Below are 16325 nucleotides of genomic sequence, written 5' to 3' on the forward strand. Positions count from 1 at the left end.
CAGAGTTGCCTTCAGAAAAGTGGGACGATTTCTTTCTCACTTGTTATCCGTGTACAGTTCGTATACAATCTGTTTTTTTTTACTCAGCAGCAGCTATTAATCATTTACAGGACCATTTACAAAATTGAAATGTATCTGTAAAAATTGGATACTATACAGACTCCGTATGGCATCCGATAGACTTGAATGGGCAAGTCTCACCCACTTTTTGGAGGAAAATCGTGCATGCTGAATTTTTTTTCACATGCAAAATTAGTCAGTGAAAAAAAAGGTTCTGTGTACATGAAAGACTAAGCACACAACCATGTATATAGATCATAAACAAACTAGGGGTGCACAAAAATGGTTCATCTGCACTGCTTCACTGAGTAACATTGGTCGGAGTGCGATCCATTTTTTTATCGGATAGCAGTCGTGTGCACGAGCCCTAAATCACAACAGCAGCCTGCAGATTTAGTCAACAGTCAAATCTGTCAATGTTTTATTGGTATGGCCTGTAACCCTTATCTCTCAATTCCCGAACAATCTTCTGAGCCGATTTATGACCAACTTTGATTTGTTCATAAATCAGCTTACTAGATAGATAGTTACTGTGAAGTACTGTGATACATAAAGGACTTAGAAGTAGAATGGTTTAGCAAAATTATTTAGCCAAAAATGCAAGAATTTCAGTAAATATAAGTTCCCTAAACGTGCCTCTATCCTTTAATGTATACTTTGTTTTCTTTTTGTTTGTTTTTTAATATAGTCCAAAATGATATAAAGAATTTTATATATTTCCAGGGAGGCAACTTGTAATATTCTCCCTATATAAAGCAACCATAACTCAATGCTCAAAGTCTTTTTTATACATTCTCTTTAAGTCACACAGCAGACAACCTGTTATACAAACTATTACACTACATCTTCAATCTTTTTCAGTTTATTTAGTACAGTGACCATATTTCCAATGATATATGTACTACACGAATGCATGGCTTAAATAGAAAAAGCTTCTTTGTATCAAATTAAAGTTCAAGATTTTGACCTTTTTTCTTAGAGATGTCTGCAGACGTATATAAACTACAAATCCAGAAATACAGTGGTGGACATTAATGGTGGGTTACATTAGTTTTATGCTACCCCCAACTGTTTGTAAAGTTCAGGAACAGATTCATCCCACTCAGCCTGGAAGGAAATAGCGGCGACTGGGGGGCCAAGTCCATACTTCTTACGGAAAGCAGCTGCATTAAACTTTTCTCGACGTTCAGCCGTTTTATCGCTCACATGAAGTTCGTCACATTTGAGTGGTGCCGTCTGTTCATATACAAGCCAGGTATACCGATGCAGACCTGGACCAGGCAAAGAAAAGGTTAGACTGTTCCTTAGATGTGCAATCATCACAGCCTTCACTAACAGTCATGTATCTATGGAACCATAGATGTGTCTTATGGTCAAGAAATCTCTAATAATACCACAATCTATGTATTTAAATAGACTCTGAACATATCAGGGATATTTGAGCAATAACATAAAGGGAACATACAAATTGACCATGGTGTCTGATATACAGGAGACATGTTAAAGGGAACCTGACAGCTGATAGATGCCGTCTGGTCCAGGAGCAGAATGTATCAGGCACTGGCTGTATGACCTCAAGTATGTATGTTTGTGTCTATAATGCCGCAGTGTTTCAAAGGAAAACATACCGTAAGAAACGCCGAGGACCAAGCCATGCTGGAGACCAGTTGGACAGGTGGGTCCCCGGTGGCTAGTTCCTATCCGCTGACCTGGAGTAACAGGTCTCTGCCTATAAGTATACGTAGGCAGAGGCCTATCAATCCTGGAGAACTGGCGGGACAAAGCCGTTAGAGACTCATTTGTCAAACTAGTCTCTAGCGTGGCAAAGGTCCCCGGCGGCTATTAAACTGTTTTTCTCTGAAACACTGCAGCATTTAAAAGTTAAACATATATGGCTGGAATCGTGCAAACACTGTCTGATACATGCTGCTCGTGGATTGGGCAGCATGTATCAGCTGTCAGGTTCCCTTTAAGGAGGTTGTCCAATCTTCATTCGAGCAGTAAAATGGGTTGTCCAATGTTCTCTCTACTGAAGGTTCTTGGGTTTCTTGGGGGTTGTGCACTACTGAAGATTGACAGCTCAGGCTACGGACATGGTTGCACATCTGCTCTGATGCTGCAAGTATTGACTCTGCAGCATCGGGCAAGAATAGGACCAGTTATCCAGCGGCATCCAACAATCTGTCCGGCTTCAGAGCTGAGCTTACAAGCTGTCTAACAAACAGCTCACATGCGCTCACACCTTGACTAGCACACCAGCCAGCCATGCTAGACTGCAGAGGTGGTTGATAACCTAGGCAATGAACTGCAAACCAGAAAGTTAAAAATTCTTCCATTCTTAAGAGAGGATTTTTAATAGAGGTAAATTACAAAGTTGATTATTTTTAGAACCGCTTTGCAATTGTACCCATTTAAGAAATTGAGACACCCCTTTAAGCAGATTGCTGTTTACTAGAAATATATTCATCCTAGATGTATAGTATAAATTAAAGGAGCATTGAAAGCATACAACGAGTATATTCCTAATATTGCACCACTTCGCCACTTATATGTCTGCCTATAGCCCCTGTGACGGAGTCACTGGTAAAGTGCTGGAGGGGAGATATGTGTCACTGCGCTTAATGGCGTCAGTGATATGAAACAAGAGTATTTTCCTCCAGCACACTACATGTTGTGAGGGTTAAGTTAAAGTTTCATACATGGGCTGTTTTTTTGTGGACATATATAGAGTTGGTGGGAAGATGTCCTCCTTATCTCCACCTGTACCGCTGTGTACTGACAGGACCTGTGTGTTATCTCAATCATGTGGTCACATGGTCTAGGGTTTAGGTGGCGGGCTTTCCAAGACAGCAGTGTGCAGTGTACCTGGAGAGGAAACACTCCAGGAAAGTGTTTGTGCCCGTGTGGTACGTTAAGGACCTGTACCGTGGACATTGTACCCGTGAGTGGGCTGAAACCCACTAGGAGAAGGACCGTGCTTTGTTTTTGTTTTACTGTTTTGCCCAGAGGGCTGTGTTTATTTTTATCTGCTTGGTTTATGTTGCCTCAATAAACCAAGCACATTCTTAAAGAGACGTGTTCCATTCATACCTCTGTGTCCAGCCAAGTGAGACACTCTACCACACTCCGAACAGCAGAGAACAAATAAAAAAGTATAACAAAAATATAATGTATATACTAAGATTGACATACACCCATAATTTGCTTTTCATGCTCCTTTAAAAGTATACTATAGTAAAATGTATTAATATTTTTGTGTTGTTGGGTGTGGAGGTGGGTTTGATACAGTCATGTTCAAAAGTGTTGGCACCCTTGAAATTGTTCCAGAAAATGCAGTATTTCTCCCAGAAAATTATTGCAATTACACGTTTTGTTATACACGTTTATTTCCTTTGTATTGGAACAACATAAAAAAAAGGAAAAAAAAAGGCAATTTGGACATAATTTTACACAAAACCTCAACAATGGGCCAGATAAAATTGCTGGCACCTATCCAAAATTGTGGGTAAATTTGTTTCAAGTATGTGATGCTCGTTCAAACTCACCTGTGAAAAGTAACAGGTGTGGGTGATATTAAAATCACACTTGAAACCAGATAAAAAAGGGAAAAGTTGATTCAGTCTTTGCACTGTGTCAGGGTGTGACACACTCAGCACAGTGAACAGAAAGAGGAAAAGAGAACTGTCTAAATCAACAATCTCAAGGTTACAAGTCCATCTCCAGAGATCTTCATGTTCCTTTGACCACAGTGTGCAACATAATCAAGAGGTTTAAAACCCATGGCACTGTAGCTAATCTCCCTGAACATGGACAGCAGAGAAAAAATGATGAAAGGTAGCAACGCAGCATAGTCGTCATATATGTTAGATATTCAAGTTCCAAAGAAATTCAAGCTGTCCTGCAGGCTCGGGGTGCATCAGTGTCAATGCGTCAACATTTGAATGAAATGAAAGGCTGAGGATGGAGATCCCCGGAGGACCCCACTGCTGATACACAGACATAAAATGCTAGACTGCAGTTTACCAAATTGTACGTGAGTAAGTCAAAATCCTTCTCGGAAAGTGCCTAGTGGCCAAATGAGACCAAGATAGTGCTTCCAAATTATAATGATTTAGAGATGATCTGCAAAGTGGAGTGGACCAAAATTCCTCCTGACATGTGCGCAAACCTCATCATCAACTACAAAAAACATCTGAGTGCTGTGCTTGCCAACAAGGGTTTTGCCACCAAGTATTACATCTTGTTTGCCAGAGGGATCAAATGCTTATTTATCACTGCAAAATGCATATAAATGTATATAATTTATACAATGTGATTTTCTGGATATTATTTTTGATATTCTATCTCTCAATGTTAAAATTAACCTACCCTTAAAATTATAGACTGTTCATGTCTTTGTCAGTGGGCAAACTTACAAAATCAGCAAGGGATCAAATACTTATTTCCCCCCCTGTATATGTAATTGTACATTTGACATGTCTGTGTCACAGGTTTACCAGGACAGAAAGGGTCCAGAAGACCGCGGTGTCTGATTTCCCATACTCTTGCACTAATAAGGAGGTCCTGTAAGTAGTCACTCAGTGTGATATATTTTCTTGCAGTAACAGCACCCTGATAATTTAGGCATGGTGCCTACAGTGGTGGCAGTGCCCTTATACAGGGCTGCATGGGTGCCCCTGGTGTTGGGGAGCCACGTGGCAGTAGACTCTGGCCGCTCCATGAGAGAGGTAGTGTAGCCTCTTACCTTCCAGCGTACGCGGCACTTCTTTTAATTTCCCAGTCTGCACAACATCATGTCACACCACAACGAATACTTGCTATGTACCTTGAATTCCAGCATTATTTGCACCAAACTTCTGTCACATATGATTTTAAACACATTTTGCAATCTTCTATCTGAAGAACAAATGTCCTTGCTAGGCTCTGTAGAAGTGTCTAGAGAAAAGGCACTGATTTTTTTGGCGCTGCAAGATGAACAAAATTATCAAATTATATCATATGCAGCAAGTTATGGCACATACCTGTATCTTTTCCTGCTCCTGAGCCAACATATTCAGTAAGAGTGGTGCCGCTGTTCAGATCATTTCCCTTAACATTTACCACCAGAAAGTGATGCCATTGTCTGTAGAGAAAGGTAATCAGTTGACGTAGTGTATGGGCACCGAAGTCACTCACTCTATACAAATCAGAAACGTGGTGCCTAAGCACAAAAACTTAAAGGGCTTATCCCATAAAAAACATTTACCACCTATCCACAGCGGTGGTCACGCATGCACATCACCTTTTTATTTATTAATTGTAGGACTGGTAGAGATAGAGAGCTGCACTCAGTATAACTGCCAATCCTACAGGCAATCATTGGAGCAGGGACAACCATTCTAGTGGTAGTGAGGGTCCCATCCGTAGAGTAAAACATTTTTCTTCTATGGGATAGCCCCATTAATGCATCCTCTGCATGGAATATACTTAAATTAGTTGTTCAGTAACAACATAGAATAGGTCATCAATATCAAATCAGTGAGGGTCAGACACCCGACCCCCTCACCGATCAGCTGTCATTTGCTGTGTTCTTTCATTGTGTAGCTGCTGCTGCCACATAAATAGAGAGAATAGGAGCTGTCCATCAGGACCCAGGAGAGGACGCTATACACTGAATGGAACGGTGCCATTTAACAGGTGATGGGTGATGTTAGATGTCGAACTGTCACTGATCCGATATTGATGATCTATCCCACAAATACTGTAGGTTACTAATTTGTTGTGACCAGACAACCCGTTCAAGGCTTCCATCACACTAAGGCCGGGGTCACACAGCCGTCAATTCCCTCATGCGAGAGAATCGGGCCAATTTTGCAAATGATACTCAGCTCAAACTCTGTTGGCCTGGCAGCTTTTAACTATTGAATGGGAGAACATATGAGGGCAGGATGAAGACACATGGGACCAGGAATGAGACACATGGGAGCCATGAATGAGACACATGGGAGCCAGGAATGAGACACATGGGGGGGCCAGGAATGAGACACATGGGGGCCAGGAATGAGCCACATGGGGGCTAGAATGGAGCACATATGGGACCAGGATGGGGATGTTATTACAGGAAGGGGCCAGGATGTGGGACAATATTACTATATGAGCTAATTGAGGGATATTATTACTGCTGTGATGTATTTTATTTTTAAAGATACTGTTTTGTGCGTGTGTGTGTGGGGGGAATTCCTGTTACTGTGCAGGGCAACAATGTCACTTTTTATCTTACTCTGGCTTAGTGTAAAAGTTGGGGAAAAATTGGGGAATGGGCTCTGGAAGCGATGCTCTAGATAACTGTGTGTTATTTTCTGCAGAGACGAGTCCTGGATCAAAGAAGTGATGGAGGTCTGCGATGGATGAAGAAGAAAAGCGAAGATAAATATCTTCAGCTAGAGACATCAGTGTGTTACCTGTACACTTACACTATACATTATATAGTATATACAGAGTTCCTATATATAATGTTACTGGTGATCTCTGTATTACCTATACACTAACACTATGTACAGAGCTTCTGTGTATAATGTCACTGGAGATCCCTTTATTACCTGTAAACTGACACTATATACAGAGCTCCTGTGTATAAAGTCACTTGTGAGTCACTGTATTACTTGCACACTATATACAGAGCTCCTGTGTATAATGTCACCGGTGATAACTGTATTACCTGTACATTGACACTATATACAGAGCTCCTGTGTATAATGTCACTGGTGATCCCTGGATTACCTGTACACTGACACTATATACAGAGGTTCTGCATATAATGTCACCAGTGATCACTATATTAATTGTACACTGTACACTATATACAGAGTTCCTGTGTATAAAGTCACTGGTGATCACTGTATTACCTGTACACATACACTATACACTGTGTACTATGTACATAGCTCCTGTGTATAATGGCACCTATGGTAATATTAGTATTGCAGGTTTTTTTTTATTAATGATCAGTATTGCAGTATTCGGTCACTATGTGGTGGTAACGTGATCTGGTCATGGTATGATGGTATGTGATGGTATTTTTCACTTGTATGTGGTATTATATGGTCACTATGTGGTGGTAATATGTGGTCTAGTCATGGTGTGGCAGTATTTGTTCCTGGTATGTGGTTTCTGTCACTATGTGGTGGTAATATGTGGTCTGGCCATGGTGTGACGGTATTTGTATGTGGTGAAATTGGTCATTTTAAAAAATTTACTTGACACATTCCCTTAAAGAAAAATAAAGAAAAATATACCTAAAAAGAGTATTGGGTATTTTGAGAAATTTTAAAAAACTTAGAGTAGGGGCCTGACAAAAGAGTCTACCTTGTCATGGTGACAGGCTTAAAAAGTATTTTGGCCAAAACAAAAGCTGATGGCTATGTATGTGATCTGGTGTTCAATGGGAACTGTTAATATGTGATTGGTGAGAATGTGGTGTGGAAGTGAAGTTTTTCCAAGAGTGGATGGTGGGATTGAGGAAGGTTCAAGTGTTGAAAGTGGAGTTGGGGTGGAGCCTGGGCGGAGTCACAAGGGGGCCTGAAAATTTTGCCAGTATGGGGGTCCTGAAATTCCTGCTGGCAACCCTGAGCACAGGAAAGGAGCAGATGGAAAACAACATTTCTCCACCTTTTCCATTCTGTCAGTGTGCGGAAATTGTGCTACAGTCAGATGTCATCCGAGTGTAGTCCAATGTTTTCTACGCACCCATAGACTTGAATGGGTGGGTGTACTCAGATTTCAGAGGGAAATCACAGCATGCTGTTATTTTTTTAACTCACAGATTTTCGTGCATAAGCCTGGCTCCACTGAATAACATTGGTCCAAGTGCTAGCCAATAGAAAGTCGAATAGCACTTGTGTGACCCTTAGGCTGGGGTCACACTTGGCGTAAGACAATACGCCACGTATTATACGTCCGTACTACGGCCGTAATACGGAGAAATGTTCCCAAAATATTGATCCGTAGTCAGGGTGTGTCAGCGTATTTTGCGCATGGCATCCTCCGTATGTAATCCGTATGGCATCCGTACTGCGATATTTTCTCGCAGGCTTGCAAAACCGACATCTAATGGATTTATGTGCTCAAATGTTAGGGAAAACATATATACAGTATATATATATATATATATGTCATTGAGACACATATATATATATTCTGTATTTAGATTTCATTCAGCGCGATATCTGTGAACAGCCGGTAATTCCATTGCCGGCTTTTTATTTCTCCTGCACAAACCCGACATGATATGAGACATGGTTTACATACAGTAAACCATCTCATATCCCCTTTTTTTTGCATATTCCACACTACTAATGTTAGTAGTGTGTATGTGCAAAATTTCAGCACTGTAGCTGCTGAAATAAAGGGTTAAATGGCGGAAAAAATTGGCGTGGGCTCCCGCGCAATTTTCTCCGCCAGAATGGTAAAGCAAGTGACTGACGGCAGATATTAATAGCCAGGAGAGGGTCCATGGTTATTGGCCCCCCCGTGGCTAAAAACATCTGCCCCCAGCCACCCCAGAAAAGGCACATCTGGAAGATGCGCCTATTCTGGCACTTGGCCACTCTCTTCCCACTCCCTGTAGCGGTGGGATATGGGGTAATGAAGGGTTAATGCCACCTTGCTATTGGAAGGTGACATTAAGCCAGATTAATAATGGAGAGGCGTCAATGATGACACCTATCCATTATTAATTCAATTGTTTGAAAGGGTTAAAAAACACACACACATGATTTAAAAGTATTTTAATGAAATCAACACAGCGGTTGTTGTAATAATTTATTGTTCTCTCAATCCATTTGCAGGCCCTCGCTTAGAAAAATAATAAACGCACAAGATACATACCTTCTGATGTCAGATCACGTCCAACGAGGTAATCCATCTGAAGGGGTTAACTAATATTACAGGCACGAGCTGCGATAAACCACTCGCTCGTGCCTGTAATCCCCGGGTGCTGAAAGGAAAGCAGTGATCTATACTTACATTGAGTCGCGGTGATGCGCCCCTGGTGGATGTTCTCATGAACTGCAGCCTGGGAACTTTTTCCCACGCTCCAGGTCATATGAGGACATCCACCAGGGGGCGCATCACCGCGACTGAAGGAAATGTAGGTCAATGACCTACATTTTATTCATTCGCCGGGGATTACAGGCACGAGCACAGCTGCATTATAGCAGGGCTCGTGCCTGTAAAATTATTAACCCCTTCAGATGGATTACATCGTGGGAAGTGATCTGACATCAGAAGGTATGTATCTTGTGCGTTTATTATTTTGCCAAGCGAGGGCCTGGAAATGGATTGAGAGAACAATAAATTATTACAACAACCGCTGTGTTTATTTCATTAAAATAATTTTTAATAATGTGTGTGTGTGTTTTTTAACCCTTTCAAACAATTGGATTAATAATGGATAGGTGACATAATTGACGCCTCTCCATTATTAATCTGGCTTAATGTCACCTTACAATAGCAAGGTGGCATTAACCCTTCATTACCCCATATCCCACCGCTACACGGGAGTGGGAAGAGAGTGGCCAAGTGCCAGAATAGGCGCATCTTCCAGATGTGCCTTTTCTGGGGTGGCTGGGGGCAGATGTTTGTAGCCACGGGGGGGGCCAATAACCATGGACCCTCTCCTGGCTATTAATATCTGCCCTCAGTCACTGGCTTTACCATTCTGGCGGAGAAAATTGCTCGGGAGCCCACGCCAATTTTTTCCGCCATTTAACCCTTTATTTCAGCAGCTACAGCGCTGAAATTTTGCACATACACACTACTAACATTAGTAGTGTGCAATATGCAAAAAAAAAAAGGGGATATGAGATGGTTTACTGTATGTAAACCATGTCTCATATCCTGTCAGGTTTGTGCAGGAGAAATGAAAAGCCGGCAATTGAATTACCGACTTTTCACTAACACCGCTGCGTATTTCTCGCAAGTCACACTGCTGGTCCGTGTGGAATCCGTATTTTTCTCGCCCCCCATAGACTTTCATTGGCGATTTTTTTGCGCAATATGCTGACAAACGCAGCATGCTGCGATTTTGTACGGCCGTAGAAAGCCGTATAATACTGAACCGTAATATACGGCTAATAGGAGCAGCCCCATTGAGAATAATTGTGCCGTATGTTATGCGAGTTTTACGGACGTAGTTTCTGCGCTCTTACGTCCGTAAAACTCGCATGTGTGACCCCGGCCTTATACTGTCTTTTACTGAAACTTTTCCAGCAAACATAAAAATACCAACGTGTTCAGCTCCTCCTACTCTATAACATGCTGCCTATAGACTTGACTGCATATTTAAAGGAGTTTCCCGGCTTGGGGTACAAGTATACAGTCACTCTATGTGACTTGTGAACTCTCACAGTGTGGGGAGGAGTCTCCAGTGCCTTCGCCAGGTGGTCATGTGACTGTAAGTATGTGATTTGAATACTTCCTGCCACATTCCGACTACACTGTGTGCGCACGTGTAGTTGGCATGTAACTGCATGTCTGCAAATCGCATACTTGCAGAAACGACCCCACCGTCGGCCCCTGAGAATCCTCACACCGCATAGTGCGCACACTGTGAGGATTGTCCGCACATGTGTGTCCTAAGGCCAGACACCTTTTATGTGACCAGTCACTTTTACATTTACTTTACTGTAAACAAAGGTGAACATATTGTTCGTCGTTCTTACGCCATAGAGCGATCACTCTTGCTGGGAACATCAGGATCGGTCAATATCACAGTATACAGCTTCTTGTCATTCTTGCCCTCCCATTCAATGGTTGGTTTATCTTTAATCTGAAAGATAAATATTAGAACAATTCTTGATAAGCAGCCAAGAAGTTGATTTCATGTTATGATTTTGCCAGTTTTATGTAAAAACACAAAGCCATCGGCTGAGCTCCATAGGAGACAAAGATTTTCACTAAATTCTGCAATACCATGGTATTGCAGTACTTAGTATAAGCAATCAACCATTGCAGAATCGAAATAAAGAAAATGTTTTAAAAAATTGAAAAAATAAATTAATAAAAGTTCAAATCACCTCTTTTTTCCCCATTAAAAATACGGGGAAAAAAATACATATTTGGCATTGCTGCATTCGTAAAGGTCCGATCTATTGAAATATGGAATTCATTAACCCAATCAGTAAACATGGTAAAGAGAAAAAAAAAAAAAACGATAGAATTGCCTTTTTTATCATCTCACCTTCCTAAAAATGTAATAATAAGCAATCAAAGCTTCGTAAGTGCCCAAAATTGGTATTAATGAAAAAAAATTATCTCACTGCGGAAAAACAAGCCCTGACTCTGCTTCAACAGAAAAATAAAAATGTCTTGGAAAATGGGAACACAAAGCAAAAAAAATAATTTTGTGCACTATTCTGATTTTTTTTTCATCAGATAAATAGAAAACAAAAATTGATGCATGTTTGGTATAGCCAGAATCACATTGTCATGGTCAATCATGTCTCCAGGTCATTTTTACAGCACAAAAAAATAAATGTCGGAATTGCATTTTTTTCACCATTTCATTTCACTTGGAATTTGTTTCCTGTGCTTCAGTTCATTACATGGTAAAATGAATGGCGCTATTCAAAACTACAACTTGTCCCACAAACAACAAGCCATCACATGTCTATGTCGAAGGAAAAGAAAAAAAAATTGTGGGTCTTGAAAGTAAATGAGGAAAAAACAAAAGCGTAGGAGCGAAAAAATTCCCTGGTACTTAAAGTTTATCTACAAAGGCATCACATAGTAAGAGATGCATATGCTCCCATAGGGGTCAGCAAGTCATTGAGGTTACTTCACAATCTTCTAATCTGCTTTATGCCCAAACCAAAATTTAAATATTTATACCCAAAATATCAATCTTAGGTCAGTGGCTCAAAATCCTAAAATAAATAATTTTGTCAACCACAATCAATTTCCAAAAATGCTCTCTGTTTCAGATATCACCCTCTGAAAATCTGAATATTACAGATTTTTGTTCATCCGATTGTGCCCAAGGCTACGTCCCATCATTTTTTTATGAAAGACAGGGGCGTACACAGAAATCATGGGGCCCCATAGCAGAAGTTGTAATTGCTGCCCCCTCAAAAAAAAATATTCAGCAGGGTCACAGAAGAGCGTAGCTCACAACTTTGCAGCCTTTACAAATTAATTTCCCTCATATTGCATCCCCAAGATTCCTCTTTCATTGCCCCCATAAAGTATGATGACAAAGTGCCCTCCACAGTGAATTCCTCCACAATAATTTCTGAACGCACAGTATGATAACCTACTGTAACCCCCAGCAAAGTATGGTGACCCAAACACAGTATGATGCCCCTACTGTGACCCCATCACAGCACTCAACACAATATAATGGCTCCCTCACAGTATGATGGACCACACAAACCTCCACACTGTATAACATCCCCACTAGCACTCCAAACATTATAATAGCCCTCACATAGCCTTCGAAACAGCATAATAGCCCCACATAGCCCTCCAAGCAGTATAATGGTCTGCCACATAGCCCTCTGAGTAGTATAATGGTCTGCCATATAGCCCTCTGAGTAGTATAATGGTCTGCCACATAGCCCTCCGAACAGTATAATGGACTGCCACATAGCCCTCCAAGCAGTATAATGGTCTTCCACATAGCCGTCTGAGTAGTATGATGGTCTGCCATATAGCCCTCCGAACAGTATAATGGTCTGCCACATAGCCCTCCAAGCAGTATAATGGTCTGCCACATAGCCCTTTGAGTAATATAATGGTCTGCCACATATCCCTCCAAGCAGTATAATAGTCTGCCACATAGCCCTCCGAGCAATATAATGGCCTGCCACATAGCCTTTTGAGTAGTATAATGGTCTGCCATATAGCCCTCCAAGCAGTAAAATGGTCTGCCACATAGCCCTCCAAACAGTATCATGGTCTGCCACATAGCCCTCTGAGTAGTATAATGGTCTGCTATATAGCCCTCCAAGCAGTATAATGGTCTGCCACATAGCCCTCCGAACAGTATAATGATCTGCCACATAGCCCTCCGAGCAGTATAATGGTCTGCCATTTAGCCCTCCAAACAGTATAATGGTCTACCATATAGCCCTCCGAACAGTATAGTGGTCTGCCACATAGCCCTCCAAGGCTATACATTAAATGAAGCTGCTCAGAGCAACTCCATTCCATGTGGTTACATCTGTCTGCAGCTGAAGCTCCTAACAGCTGTTCAGCAGATGTGCAGACGTGAGCCCCCCTCCAATTTAATATTGATTACCTGTCCTATAGGTTGGACAATGACAACTCCATTTAAGATGGTGTTGTCCACTAGAGGACAACCGCTTTCTTTTTCAATTGTCTCAGAACAAGTGGGTGGAAATTAGCTGGTGTGATATCTCCCATACACAGTGACAAAGGTATTACTGTCTTGATCCTATATGTAGCTTCAATATACAGAAGCACTGAGCAGTGAAGCTGTGAATCCAGCTTTAAAGGGAACCTGTCACCCCCCCCAGGCGTTTGTAACTAAAAGAGTCATCTTGTGCAGCACGAATGCTGCATTCTGACAAGGTGGCTCTTTTAGTTATTGTTCGTTGCACTGCAGAAATAATCACTTTTGAATTTGGTCCCTCATACCTGTGAAATCGCCAGGGAGGCAGGTCTTCCTCCAATCCCATGCCTCCAATCAGTTTTCCAAGCAATGCTACAGATCTCTTGGAAAACGCTAGCATCCTGCAAGCTAAAAACGCTTGTAAAACGCTAGTGTTTAGCGGGAAAACGCATTGCCAATTCTGCATGCGTTTTACCTGCGGCACAGTTGCAGAATTGCAGCGGAAATATCCGTGGCAATTCCGGACGTGTGCACATAGCCTTACAGATTTCTGTGTTACAGAACTGCAATGTATCCGTAAAAATCGGATGTTAAACTGATAGTCTGCATGGGATCTGATGTTTTACATGCAGCCGTAGACTTGAATGGGCGAGTATCATCCAAATTGTGTCAAGTCGCAGCATGCAGATTCTGATAGTGAAAAAAATGAGTCATCAGCACTGCCCCCCCATAACATAGGTCAGTGTGCTATCCGGTAATACATCAGATAGCAACTGATTTACACAATTGGGTGCACAATACTCCTATGGTGGCTGTTTAACCACTCAGGTGCCACAGTAAACAAGGCCCACTGGATCTGAGGGGTTATACTGAGACAGGAAGTTCCATGGGTTCCCTATTGTTTCCCTAAAAGACTGCGCGCTTAAATCATATAGTGGAGAAAAAAGGGAAATAAACTTTAATACAATATCTCTCTTTCTCTCTCTCCCTTTCTTCCTCTCTCTTTCTCTCCCTCTCTCCTGCTCTCTTTCTCTCCCCCTCTATCTCGCTCTCTCTCTTTCTCTCCCTCTCTCCTGCTCTCTCTTTCTCTCCCTCTCCATCTCTCTCCCTCTCTTTCTCTCCCCCTCTCTTTCTCTCCCCCTCTCTTTCTCTCCCGCTCTCTTTCTCTCCCTCTCTCTTTCTCTCCCTCTCTCTTTCTCTCCCGCTCTCTTTCTCTCCCTCCAGCTCTCTCTCTCGCTCTCTCTCCCTCCAGCTCTCTCTCCCTCTCTCTTTCTCTCCCTCTCTTTCTCTCCCTCTCTCTTTCTCTCCCTCTCTCTTTCTCTCCTCTCCCCCTTTCTCTCCCGCTCTCCCTTTTTCTCTCCCGCTCTCCCTCTTTCTCTCTATATACACAGACACACACACACACACAAGACTAAAAAAAAAACCTTTTTATATTTCTTAGATAAAAGATAAAAACAGTAAAAAATAAATAAAAAAAATCAAAACATTGGTCGCACTGCTGGATTCATGATGGTCCGAACAGTCAAGAAGATACCATTATTTATCGTTTATGGTAAACGCCGTTCACAAACAATCCAGATCAGAACTGCTGTCTCCATTCTCTCTGCTTTCCAAACATGTTAATAAAATCTAAAAAAAAATAGGAATTATTTTCAAATTCCAACACAAATTACAGCTGTGCAGTAACTACAACACCCAACAGATCCAGATGAAGCGCGGCATGGTGTGTGCTAGCACAAGGTGTGGTACATTAACCCATTAGTGATGCATAGTCGGCGCTTGGTCATGGGCATCACTGTAGATGGATATAGTAGGGCTAACGCCCCCGTGGTGTGGTGAGGGCAGGTTAGGTGCCAGCTTGTCGCCCAGATCAGAACTGTCAGTCAGCGATGTCACGGCACAGGGTCGCTCTCACTTGGGACCACTAGGATGCCCCTCATTCAGTGGCCAGCTAGTTTGCACAGTAAATGCTCAGGAGTGCGGGCAGCTGGGCATCCTAGGGGCACATCTGCAGGTACCGCAGCTTTACACATAATAATGACTGCAGGGCTAATATTAGAATTGTCTCCAATATTAACCCATTGTAAGCCGGAGCGCTGCCTGACGGCAGTAATGTCTGGCGCAGTAGTGCGGGCACTCACCTGACAGGGTTTCACCACTTTGCCCAGCGTGTCTATGCACACACACTCATGCGTCACAGTCAGGGGAAACTTTGGTCTTTCGTCCACATCACTGAGCTTCAGAGGACCGTCCCACTCACTAACATCAAACACCATAGTGACAGCTGGGCAGCTCTACCCACACAGCGCCGGCACTGCCCGGGCGCCCCGTATAAAGAGCGGCCACCGAGCGCCCGCCCCCTGCAGATTCTAGCCAATGGCTGACGCGCAAGAAGTCCAGGCTCGGATGTGATTGGTAGCTGCTGGTGCCGCTCTCCCTGTGCGTGCAGGACGGGTGTGCAGCGGGCTCGGGCTTGCCAGTGTTTGGCTTGGCAGCTGTCACTGGGGCTGTTGGTGTGAGCGCTGATGCCCGCAGGCTCGGGCTTACCGTCCGGGCTCTGATTCGCATGTACAAATACAAACAGCAGCAGCTTGTAGATGGCAGGAAAGTTACCTGGCACCTAGTGTTTTTCCCACTACTTTATGTAAGACAATGTGAACCGATTTTCAAGATTATTTTAGTGTCAACTTCATATGGATCTAAAGACTTCTGCTTGCTGCGATTCATCCCAATCAAGGATAGTATATGGAACTACACACACTTGGAGGTGAGAGGTGCTATGTTTTAGGCTGGGGGAGGGTCAATATTCATGGCCCCTTACAGCCTGAGAATAGAATACCAGCCGCCAATTGTCAGCTTTAGCTTGGCTGGTTGTCAGAAATGAGTGGGACCCTACGCCATTTTTTTTTAAAATTACGGTAGTTAAATTAAAAAT

General features: G+C 42.5%; 1 protein-coding gene across 1 annotated transcript; it reads right to left on the minus strand.

Moving 5' to 3' along the window:
* Nucleotides 1-906: 906 nt before the first annotated feature.
* Nucleotides 907-15731, minus strand: LOC143809053 (phosphatidylethanolamine-binding protein 1-like). The gene is made up of 4 exons (XM_077292221.1): nt 15532-15731; nt 10761-10867; nt 5082-5182; nt 907-1331 (listed from the first exon to the last, which is right to left on the minus strand). Exons 1-4 carry the CDS (start codon nt 15664-15666, stop codon nt 1114-1116), a joined length of 561 nt encoding a protein of 186 aa, XP_077148336.1. The 5' UTR covers nt 15667-15731; the 3' UTR covers nt 907-1113.
* Between the last annotated feature and the right edge of the window lie 594 nt (nt 15732-16325).

The sequence above is a fragment of the Ranitomeya variabilis genome, chromosome 1, assembly GCF_051348905.1.
Source record: "Ranitomeya variabilis isolate aRanVar5 chromosome 1, aRanVar5.hap1, whole genome shotgun sequence".
In the NCBI taxonomy this organism is placed as follows: Eukaryota; Metazoa; Chordata; class Amphibia; order Anura; family Dendrobatidae; genus Ranitomeya; species Ranitomeya variabilis.